Raw genomic sequence first — 12,640 nt, 5'->3', positions numbered from 1 at the left:
AGTACAAAACCCAAAACGAGCAGCCAGAACGTCAACAAGAAGAGTGAGGCCTTGATCATGTTGCACCGCACCATCGACTGTGAAGAGAGTCTACTCGTTACTTGCACCCATAAAATAGGTCAGTCTTGCAAAAAATTGGTAGGTGCGCAAAAGAACAGAAGGAACAACAACTAATATAAAGCATGTTCATAATTGTGAATCACATGAATCAATAATGAAATTAATTTCATAGGCAGAGAGCAAATACTAGCCACAAGCAATTATAACAGAACTAATTATAAGCCGTTATAACTGAACTAATCATACAGTTTCTACAGAGCCAACACTACTTATCATTTAACTATCACAAGTAGTAAAGCAAAGCAGATAACCAAGCTAAAAAACAAGTAAGTATCGTAACTTTACCAAAAATGCAAGTCTAACAATGATGTGAGTCAATCATATTTATGTTCTGATTATTAACTGACAATTGTGGGTACGCATAAGGCACAAAACGTATAAACAACCGAGATCGATTCGGAGATCTATTATGCCATGTATTTTATGTACCCTGAATGACTGATTGAGTCCGCTCCTAAGGGGACGATCAGTGACCAAGAGAGTAAGTCCCCAAAGGCATACAAGGCCTATGGATGCATCCAACTTCTGCAGAAGTGTCAGACGACTACCATCTAGAATAATTATGGTAGTCCCTATCCCCTAACTCCGATGACTAGGAAAACTGAGTCATTTGCCCAAAATAACTATGAATGACCTATCTATCGGAGTTATTGTACTATCCATCATCTCTCTTGATAAACCATCTTAAATGAGTACGACGGGGGTTTCTTTAACCGCCGCCCTGTTCTACATGCTCTGGTCCATTAGACCCACTCGAGTATCTTACCTGTAAAGGCACTTAGTTACCATTTTTTGAGAATTCTAACAATTGTGCCAAATTGCACACCATGAGGTTTAGCAACCTCTCATGCTACACATCGTAATATAACGTCACTATCAAAGGACGTGATTACAATGGTAGGTAAAGGTTACTCAAAAAGCACCTGAAACAAGTCGAATCAAGTAAGCATTCTCGAGAGAAAAACAGAGTCCAAATAAGGTTTGTTTTCTTGAGACCAAAGTGTTAGCACCCAATCTCACGCTGCCTGAAAAGACACGAACCTTGGTATGCATGCACTTGCCTCTTGCGAGGTTTGATCCTGTAAGGAATCATACGAAGCATAATCTTCACATCTTGAGTGGCCAAAGTCCAAAAGTAGCAACATAATGATTGAAATAACAATATCTAATGAACGAAAATATGTGCAACAATAATTAAGAGCATGAGCGTAATGTAGGCAACTAGGACAGAAACAAAGTCATACTGCATAAAGCGCGGGGCAAACAAAAAAGAAAGTACAGAAAAGTAAATAGCGTTGACACATAAAGCGCAGAGCAAACAAAACAGTAAAGTGCAGAAAAGTAAAGAGGATAAGAATCGTGAAACCGCATCTTTCAGTTAAAAGACATCAAATGAAAGAAATAAATTAAAAGCTTGGGCACATAAAGCATGACGATAACATGAAAGTAAATAACAGAAAAAGTAAAGGAGGACAAGGATTGCGAAACCACATCCTTGAGTTAAAAGACATCAAATGAACTACAAAAATTAAAAGCCTCGGCACATAAAGCGGGACGGCAACAGGAAAGTAAAGAACAGAAAAAAAGTAAAGGAGGACAAGGATCGCGAAACTGCATCCTTGAGTTAAAAGATATACATATATATATTTATATATACGTATACATATATAATTGTCCTTTACTGTAGTTATGATTCTTTATTTAGTTATGTTCATTCATGGTCCTTTTCACACAACTTTTCCCTACCTTGAGAGGTTACGGATTCCCGTATGCTTGCGAGCGTAGGTACGAACGTGCTTGAGCCACAGAGCGCGAAATGGCTCCATCGTGTAACCTGAAAACACAAAGACATTAGTATGTCAGATCAAAACAGAGCCCGACGTTCCCTGCCTGCTGGAACAGCAAAAGCTCTAGGCCGTGAAAAAGAAGCGGAGGCAGAGAGCCCTGGTCTCTGCCTGCCCAAATGACAGTAAATGGCTAAGGCTCAACCGCCCGTCCAACCCTGCAGAAAGGCACAGAGGCGGGGGTTCTGCCTCGACCTACAAGGAAAGCAGAGATAGGGACTGACCCCTATCTGCCCGACAAAACCATACGCAGGAAAGAAAGAAGGGGAAGAGAGGGCCCGGTCCCTCTTCCACCTTGTGTAGAAAACAGGGAGGGGTTCGACCCTCCCTTCCCTGCAACAAGGGAAAACATGGAAGGCTTAACCCTTCCCTTGCAATGATAGGGCGATAGGGAGGGTCCCTGTCCTTCCCACAACGCCTACCAAAGATAGAGACAGGTAGGGGGGGTGAGTGGAACCTGCCCTCTATCAGTCAAAAGAAAACAGTGGTAGGGGGAGAAGCCCCTTGCCAGCCAAGGAAAAAGGACACAGGCAGGGCCTAACGAAAGAAACCACCACAGGGGGCGGAGCCCTCTACTGGCTGGAGAAGAACACAGGCAAGGGCTTCACCCTCCTTGCCTGACGAGAAGAGAAAGCGGCAAGGGGGCGGAGCCCCCTGCTGGCCGAAGGAAACGAGGGCAGGGGTCCAACCCCTACCCAAAAAGAAACGGCGGCAGGGGGCCGAATCCCCCTGTCGGTCGAACGATACTAGGGCAAGAGACGGAGCCCCCTGTCGGAAAGAGCTCATGGCAGGGGGGCAGAGCCCTTTGCCGATGAGAGTCAGCGGCAGGGGGGGAAGCCCCCTGCCGACAGAGACCAACATATGCATGAATGCACCATTGCCCATTCGACAGGGACCAGGTCATTGAAAGTTTGGTCCTAACCAGGTTATATGATTTTTCAAACTCAGTTATGCCCCGATTCCAAGTCAACTTGGGCGAGTCACTAGTTGACATGCTGAGTTTGCCAAATATGCATGAATGCACAAATTAAAAATCAGGTTTTGTAATTGCCTATGCCATGTAGAAGAATGACACCCTGGATTCATTGGCACGTACGAAGATACCGATAGCTAGGGTTCTTGAAGTCTCCACCTTGTTCCACTGATAGAGGGCATACACAACTCTAATCAGGTTTGATTTTATGGGGCTTTTAACAACAACCAGTTGTCATTACAAGTAAAAATAGGGTGCAGAAAGGTGAACTGCAATTTTGCTTCTGGGATACAACCAAGCAGATACCTTCTCTTACATATTGCCACCTCTTTTCATACTAGGGCAACTGAGGACATGGTTATAGTGTGCAATCCTATAGAGAAAAAAATCAGCCAAGTCACTCAAGCCTTTATTTATGAACTGAGGGACCTTCTAGTGTATGGCTGGTTAACAGGTCCTATATAGCAAGACTGGCTTAACCTGCTATACCAGCGGTCTTCGTGCCAGCGACGTAAAACTCAGAGGCTAGGACCTTTGCCCCAAGGACATATGTGTTAGGTGTAAGAAAGGAGGGGAGAGAGAATTCAAATATGAAACGTGGGTTGTTTTCCTTCTTTTTGGAAAAAGTGGTTTTGATGACGTGGAATAGTCCCACATTGATAGTGTTTGAGTTTGTTGTGGGATTTATAATCCACGTGTAAACTCTTACATTTGTTTCTGAGAACAAGAGGTTGGGATGACTACCACACGTGCGCCCGCCGAGCCGGGTCGGGTTGACACCCATGAAAATCAAACCTTGACTGCCTGTCTTGCAACTAAGGCCTTGCCCAGTACGCCAACCCCCCTTGGGGCGCACTACTTTTGATCTTAATTACCACCACCGTTTATACTTTCATATTTTAAAGTCTGCTAAAAAAACCTATCAACTTTTATATTTTAGCATATAAATGGTTATGATATATGATTTCAAGTATATCCTATATTTTTCCAGGCAAGTGCATTTATTCTGCTGGTGGGGTGAGCTTTTCGATTCAGGCTACACTTGCTTGTCTTGGAAAATAGCACATATAATTGAATCTCTCTATGAATGTTCTGCCATTTGAACCTGGAAACAGCACATTGATCACTGCTCGCCCAACTGTTGGGTAGCTGAAAGATTACTGTCACGGTTGCCTCAAAGATCTGCTTAGTGTTGCTTGCAAAACAATTGATCAAGGATCTAATTCCCGCCGTCCGATCACGTGTGCACATGCATGCGTACACGTATGTACACACATGCATACACGTATGCACACATACACGTGTTCCAATCCAAACAGATCAGATGACATGGCAAATCGCTGACCATCGACGTTTCGACATCATCTTCATCCATTGTGGTGATCAATAGACACCATGTACAGTGGTGAAGGAATTGATGGACCACATGCCTATATCAAAACACAGATGGTTGGGCCTACAAAGGCTCCACTTATTTGGTAACGTCACCAAGTTGATGAGATGTCATGAGTTCAAAAACCGCGGGCACATATCCCTAAACATCATGATCCCTGATCCATGGGAGATTTTCCTATAAGATAACCAGAGAAGATAGGCCATTTGTTAAAAGATGAATGCTTATCCAATCACATGCCATACATGTCATGTTACAATATCAAATCACTCATCACATAGTTGGACTTTAGATTGGATAAAACACCTAGTTGGCAACTCCAGACCCTGTCAGGATCAGTGAGTTCTAGATCACAGATCTAAAATTTGAATCACTTGTACTGGGTCTGTGGGTCAGGCTACTGAATTAGCTTGTTGAAGGCCTCCGCTCACTGGTAGGGGCGACTTGTGAATATGACCAAGCTAAAACAATGTTATGAGCAATGTTGTTAGTATCCACCGGCACGTATCGTATCGGCAGAAAATCGATGTGTTTCACCTTGAATCAGTTATTTTTTAATAAGTATAAAAATACTTAAAATTATTTTTAATAGCTTTAACATGTGTAACCTTCTGATTGACATGTAATATTTTTTAGCCGATTCAGAACGATTCACTTGAGTATCAATATCGGCCGACCGATTCACTTGAATCATTGGCCAAACGATACAAGGCCGATACCGATACTAACAACATTGGTTATGAGTCTCAATACTTCTTGAGGTCGAAGCTCACTGTGCTCCATGGTGGGTAAGGAGGACGAGCTTTTATGCTAGTAAGCTCACGAGTGAGTGAGGTGGTTTTTCTCTGGTTACCTAAAACAAAAGGTCTGATTGTTAGCTGAGAAATCCATGCAAGATTGTGCTTAGAAACCACTAGTGCTGCTACTGATTTGCAGTTCCATAGAATTTCATAGTCAGGACACTGTGAGAAGGGGGTGTCAACGGGTCGGGTTTGGTTTGACCCAGGTAAAACCAGACTTGGGCCCGATTTTTGGGTGTCGTATCGGATCTGGTACTGGGTCTAATCCAGTCCACTATAAGAGAAACCATACTTGGACCTGATAAGAACTACATGAACCAGACTTGGATCATACCCCGTAAAATAGTACTTTTAATCATTTTTACATTGAAAATTTGTGGGTCTTAATCAAAACTCGGGTCAGGCCCGGGTCTAGTATAAAATTTTACAAACTATACCTGAATCCATATATTAATCGAACCTTTGAATCCAGACCCGGGTCTTATTCTTTATCACCATACCCGGACCCTATAGGGACCAAGGTAGTTTGAACAAGTTTTTACCAAATGCATTAACTCCTATCCCAGCTGCTTAGTTTCCAAACAGATTAAGCAATCCCTCTTGCATATCCAAAAAACCCTATTTTTTTACTTGTAGTTTATTTTAAGAAGTCTTAGAACTTTAAAGTATCCCATGTGGTAAACGGGGTCCTGTGCCAAGCTGAAGGCCCAGGTTCGAATCCCTCTGTCACATTGGGCTTAAGAGATATCTGGTAGGGGTCTGCTTAACCCCAGCTTGCCTTTAAAAAAAAAAAGTCTTAGAACCTACTTTAAAATGAATTTGATATTTACACACCTCTTTTAGTACCTTATAAACCTTGGTTATAGCTTCACTTGGTTATACTCTTGAGATATTTAACGTTTTAATGAGATTGGGATCCTTATTGGGTCCAGAACATTTATTGATCTCAGATTCGAAAAGCCCTTTCCAGATCTGCACACAGCCTTACTGTACCGGACGAAACAGAACCAGCTTCCACTTCTAATCCAAAACCCGTTAAAGTTTTACCCTTTAATAGATTGACTCAAACTTGGTCCATACCCCGTCCGGCCCTGACCAGACGTTCCATACCAAGTCACCAACCTTGCATACCGGATCCGGGATTGACAACCTTTCATGGTTTCATATGTAGATAGGATTTGGACCTAAAAGCACATGGATCCGGGTCGACTCTTATCATTGATTTTGTTTTTGGAAATTTTTTTAAAACACACCTAAAATTTGGGCATTAATAGAAAACACACCTAATTTTTGAAACTTTTTAAAAAGGCACCGAAATTTTTGCACCATTAATTAGAAACAAACTTTCATTCATTTAACCTTTGTTATGACTAACTCAAGATGAGGTAAGATGGTTAATTTACTAGTTAATCCTTCAAATACTACTTTTAAGTAGACAATATGACGTTGAGGGTAAAATGATAATTTTAACAGCAAACTCTAATGTAGTAATACTAGTAAATTCCTTGGGTCTTTTTAATTAACCATGAATTTTTTAGAAATTTTAAAAAACACACCTAAAATTTGGGCATTAATAGAAAACACAACTAAGTTTCGAAACTTTTTAAAAAAGGCACCTAAATTTTTGCACCATTAATTATAAACAAACTTTCATTCATTTGACCTTGGTTATCACTAACTCAAAATGAGGTAAGATAGTTAATTTACTAGTTAATCCTTCAAAGACTACTTTCAAGTAGACAATATGACGTTGAGGGTAAAATGATAATTTTAAACCCTACCGTAGTAAATTCCTTGGGGTTTTTTTTAATTAACCATGAATTTTTAGGTGCGTTTTTTGGATTTTTTTTAAAAAATACACCTAAAATTTGGGCATTAATAAAAAAACACACCTAAGTTTAAAAACTTTTTAAAAAGGAACCTAAATTTTTGCAGCATTAATTAGAAGCAAACTTTGATTCATTTAACTTAGGTTATCACTAACTCAAGAGTTAAGATAGTTAATTTACTAGTTAACCCTTAAAAAACTACTGTTATGTGGAAAATATGATGTTGAAGGTAAAATGATAATTTTACATCACATTTAACAGCAAACTAGACAGTAGTAAACTCTTTGGGTCTTTTTAATTAACCATGATTTTTGAGGTGCTTTTTTAGATTTTCCAAATCTTAGATGCCTTTTTTATTAATACCCAATCTTTAGGTGCCTTTTCTATTTTTTTTTCAAATACCCACATTTTAAAGTCATGTTGTGTTTTTAACCTATTTACACGAAAAAGCACTTTTTGCAGATTTTTATATTTTTTTTCATATTTTGCTGAGGAAAAACTACCTTCCGAGACCCGCTCCAACTATGTTAACTCCTTCGGGGTGTTTTTTGTATTATTTATATATTCATATAATTTAAAGACTTTGTATATTATTTTTATATTCATATAATTTAGAAATGTTTTATATTTTTATATCCACCGATATTTTTTGAAGAAAAAGTAGATTTTTCCAAAATATCGAGACATTTTTCCTCACCGATATTTTACCGACATCTCTCTCTCTCTCTCTCTCTCTCTCTCTCTCTGTGTGCAATCGATGGCCTGCACCATCGATTTCCGGTGCCTAGATGAAGGATTGGGAGGCCAGAACGGCCACAAGAGAAAGAGATCGACGGCCGACGATGGTGGCAAATCCCTCGCCATGGAGGTCGACGACGCCCCATCTTCGAAGAGGTCGGCCCACGCCTCCGCCAACGACCGGCCCACCTACGACGGCGTCATCGCGGGGAAGGTCTCCGGCCGGCGGTGGAAGCAGGCCCGGCGGGAGCGGGCCTCGTCGGCGAGGGTGAGCCACAAGGGGACGACGTTCGAGCAGAGGGCGCGGGAGAAGGAGGTGAAGAGGGCGTACAAGGAGCGGATGGAGGAGCTGAAGGAGGAGATTCGGGCCAACAAGGCGGATAAGAGGAGGCAGAGGGAGGAGAGGGAGAAGAGGAAGAAGGAGAACGTCCTGAGGTCGGGCACCAAGCTGCAGAAGATCACCAACCCGAAGACGTTGAAGAAGATCTTCAAATCGAAGCAGAAGAAGCTCTTGAAGGTGGTGCCCGATGAGCTCCTCAAGAAGTAGGCTTCACTCTTTTTTCTTTTCTTGTTGGGGGTTTTCTTTTTTTCAGCTTATTATGGTTAATATATATGTTTTTGGTTGGTGGGTGTGGAGGGACTTTGGTTTGTGGAATTTGGGGAACTATGGATGGAGTATGTTTTTTCTTGTAGTTGGAAATGTTTTCGAATGGAATTAATCGGCCAAATTTTGTTTATTTTTTCTATTGAGGTTTAGTTTTGAATTTTGGCCAAGTGTTCTCTTCAGTTCTGTTGAGATGGTAGTCGTTTGCTTGAGGATGGTGGTTTTCTTAATATGATTGTATTTTTGGTTGCTTTGTTGGTGGGTATGAATTGGGGTTGAGAGGAGCTTTTTGCTTTTTGCGGTTTGGAGATTATAGTGGTTTTTTTTATCGATGCTGCATGGTTGGTATTCATGTGTTCTAGGATGGTGGCTTCTTGTTTCTATGTTTGTACATATCTGTGTGATCTGTTGTCAAATCTATTTTTATTAACTATTTCAAGACATCGTATGATCGTATCATTACATTGGTGATAGAATAAAGATGCAGTGCTCTAAATTACCTTAGTTTTACAGCTACATAGTGTATGATTATTGTGATAATTTATGGTTAACATATATATTATGGTTAATATATATGTTTTTGGTTGGTGGGTGTGGAGGGACTTTGGTTTGTGGAATTTGGGGAACTATGGATGGAGTATGATTTTTCTTGTAGTTGGAAATGTTTTCGAATGGAATTAATCAGCCAAATTTTGTTTATTTTTTCTATTGAGGTTTAGTTTTGAATTTTGGCCAAGTGTTCTCTTCAGTTCTGTTGAGATGGTAGTCGTTTGCTTGAGGATGGTGGTTTTCTTAATATGATTGTATTTTTGGTTGCTTTGTTGGTGGGTATGAATTGGGGTTGAGAGGAGCTTTTTGCTTTTTGCGGTTTGGAGATTATAGTGGTTTTTTTTATCGATGCTGCATGGTTGGTATTCATGTGTTCTAGGATGGTGGCTTCTTGTTTCTATGTTTGTACATATCTGTGTGATCTGTTGTCAAATCTATTTTTATTAACTATTTCAAGACATCGTATGATCGTATCATTACATTGGTGATAGAATAAGGATGCAGTGCTCTAAATTACCTTAGTTTTACAGCTACATAGTGTATATGATTATTGTGATAATTTATGAAGGCTGAGACCAGTTTGGCTAACCTTATGCCATTATGGTTAGTAATCCCTTTTGTGGATATCTTAAAGACATGATGGCTTTAGAATAGTTGCTGCCTACTTTTCTCCTTTTTGGGTGTCTGTGCACCGATATTTGGTTTGGCTTCCTAATCTTGTCATCTTTAGGTTCTCTAGGTTAGGGTTAGTGCTATTTTATCTTAGTCGAAGTAGGTTGTCAGTTAATAAAAGGTTTGAAAGCAAAATGACTTCATGTTCCGTGTTCATGTTCTAGATATCTGCAGTAGAAGAGGTTCATGTGTTGGTCAACATTTAGATCATGGCTTCTTGATGGGGCTGGTTTGGCACTCAAGCCTACATCCACAGATGAAGGAGGAGCAAGAAATCCACTAGCAAATGTGAGGAAATACAGAGCTCTCAAAACCCTAATCTCCAATACACCTAAAACTCTCGTACCCTCAACTCTCAAAAGGAGGTGACCATAAATATAACTAAGGGCATAAAACCCTAGCCGGGTACAAAAGGAGAAAATTGCAAAATTGGACAGGTCCCTCCGCTACCACCATAAACCCCCATTGGAAATCCCATTGTACAGTCACCAAAATATTCCTGGATCAGGTCACGGATCGAAGCTGGTTTAGAATTCAAGACAACCACAACAATCATTACCTCAAGCGTCATCCAAATTATTCTTTCTTCAGAGCATCAAGCCCAGTGCTTTTCACAATAAAAGTTCTAAAATTTGGTACCCTTTTCTCAATCTCCTTGCCTCACCCCAATGAACAATAATGAGGAATAGAAAGAATGACCTATTTCTCTTAATGCATCTGGCCCTTTCTTCACCCTAACTGCTATTCAGCTTTGTTTGACGAACAATGTTATTCATGAGGTCCTTATGGAGAAGACGATTGCTGATCTTTGGGAGAAGTTAACAGAGCTCTATTTGATGAAATTCCTCACTAATTGATTGGTCTTGAAGCAACATTTGTATATGTTTTGTATGGCTGAAGGAACGCCCATGAAATCCCACGTTTGTGAGTTTATTTGTATTAATATGGAATTGAAGAACATAGGCGTTAAGATTGATGATAATGACCAAACTCTTTTATTATTATGTTCCCTACCCACCCACTTCATGTAAAAACTTTAGAGGCACTATGATTTATGGAAGGGATTCCATTACTATCAATGAAGTTAAAACCAAGCTTATGAGTAGGGAGCAAATTGACAAAGAGTTGATTGTTAGTGAAGGTGAGGATTATTTAGTAGTCTTGGTTGTTAGGGGGAAGGCTAAGGAGAGAGATGTGAACAATAGCAAACAAAAGTCAAGATCCAAATCAAAACATAAGAATTTGACTTGTAACTATTGTCATGTCACAAGAAGGGGCACATCAAGTTTGAATGCTTTACGTTGAAAAACAAGCAGCAGAGAGATGATAGTAAAGTCCATAAAAAGAATGACACCCTAGAATTGCTTAATCAGATGATGACGCTGGTGTTCTCTTTGTGATTGAAGATAAAAGAGGACCTAAAGATGAGTGGATTCTTGATTCTGGTTGTTCATTCCATGTGTCGCAATATGGATTGGTTCTCCACATATGAACTTGTTGATTGTGGAGTTGTGTTAATGGCCAACAATGCATCATGTAAAGTTGTTGGTAAGGGGTTTGAATTAAAATGCATGACAGTGTAGTTAGAACTCTAACTAATGTTAAATATGTTCCGAATTTGATGAAGAATCTTATCATTTTGGGCATTTTTGATGCAAATGGGTGCAAGTATTCAGCTGAAGGTGGAGTAATGAAAATCAGTAAAAGTGCTATTGTTGTGATGAAAGGCAAAAAGCTTGGGAGCTTGTATATATTGCAGGGTACTACTGTTACAGGTTCAACTGCTATTTCTTCATCATCTCAGTGTGATTCACATATTACCAAGTTATGGCATATGAAACTAGGCCATATGAGTGAGAGAGACTTGATTATCCTGAGAAAGAGAGGTCTTTTGTGAGTACAAAGAAGTCAGAATTATGTGAACATTGTGTTTTTGAAAAGCAGAAAAGGGTTAATTTCAGTATTGCAATTCACAGGACGAAGAGCATTGCAGATTATATTCATTCAGACCTGTGGGTACCTGCATAGGTTACTTCTAAAGGTGGTGCTCATTATTTACTCACCTTTATTGATGATTACTCTAAGAAGGTTTGGGTTCACTTCTTGAAGCACAAAAATAAAGTATTTAAGACCTTTAAGCAGTGAAGTTTTGCTTGAAAAGCATATCAAGAGTCTCAGAACTGATAATGGTTTTGAATTTTGTAATGAACAATTTAATGAGTTCTATAAGAATAAAGGGATTATTAGGCACCACACAGTTGGGAAAACACCACAACAGAGAGCCTGATGCATGTTATCCAATACAAGATTAGGCAAGAAATTCTGGGAAAAAGTTGTTAATATGACATGCTATTTGGTGAATCGATCTCCCTCCACAACAATAGCTTATAAGACCTAGAAGAGGTATGGTTTGGTAGCCTTGCTGATTATTCATGTTTAAAAATATTTAGTTGTCATGTATATGCTCATGTAAATGAAGGTAAACTTGAGCCTAGAGCTAAAAAATGTGTCCTTTTTTGTTATGCATCTGGTGTGAAGGGCTATAGATTGTGGTGTTCTGATCCGAAGTTTCCTATGTGACTTTTGATGAGAGTCTATATTGCATCCAAAGGGAGAATCCTCTTCTCACTCTATTATAGAAGATGCACAAAACATGCAATGTTCAGTAGAAAAAGTAGAGTTGGAAATTGGTGATTGTAGACCTAATCATGTTACTCCATCTGATTAGTCTTCAATCCAATTGCCTAATGATATTGAAGTAGAAGAAACTCTTCAACAGGAAGAGGAGGTGGAGCAATATACTATCACCAGAGGAAGACATATGAAAGTTATAAGACCACCTCATAGATATGGCTATGCAAATATAGTTGCCTATGCGACTATGCCCTATCAGTTATAGAAACAATTGATATTGGTGAGCCTGTATCATACTCACATGCTATTTCTTCTTCAGACTTTGCTAAGTGGTTGGTTGCTATGCATGAAGAAATTAAATCTTTTTATAAGAATGAAACTTGGGAGCTTGTGAAGCCTCCTAAGGAAAAGTAAATTATTGGTTGCAAATGGGTCTTCAAGAAAAAAGGTATCTCAGGATTAAAAATGTAAGATACAAGGCATG

General features: G+C 39.7%; 1 protein-coding gene across 1 annotated transcript; it reads left to right on the top strand.

Moving 5' to 3' along the window:
* Positions 1 to 7,680: 7,680 nt before the first annotated feature.
* Positions 7,681 to 8,552, top strand: LOC149851514 (uncharacterized). The gene has a single exon (XM_090015295.1). It carries the CDS (start codon positions 7,717 to 7,719, stop codon positions 8,242 to 8,244), a length of 528 nt encoding a protein of 175 aa, XP_089871421.1. The 5' UTR covers positions 7,681 to 7,716; the 3' UTR covers positions 8,245 to 8,552.
* The last annotated feature ends 4,088 nt before the right edge of the window (positions 8,553 to 12,640 follow it).

This window comes from Nuphar pumila, chromosome 1 (genome assembly GCF_984573655.1).
Source record: "Nuphar pumila chromosome 1, dmNupPumi1.hap1.1, whole genome shotgun sequence".
Lineage (NCBI taxonomy): Eukaryota > Viridiplantae > Streptophyta > Magnoliopsida > Nymphaeales > Nymphaeaceae > Nuphar > Nuphar pumila.
The sequence above is the reverse complement of the archived record's forward strand: the minus strand, read 5'-3'. Positions and strand labels throughout refer to the sequence as shown.

What these genes read in the sequence shown, in the direction of transcription:
- LOC149851514 (XM_090015295.1), top strand. Translation starts at nt 7,717, where the DNA reads ATGGCCTGCACCATCGATTTCCGGTGCCTAGATGAAGGATTGGGAGGC.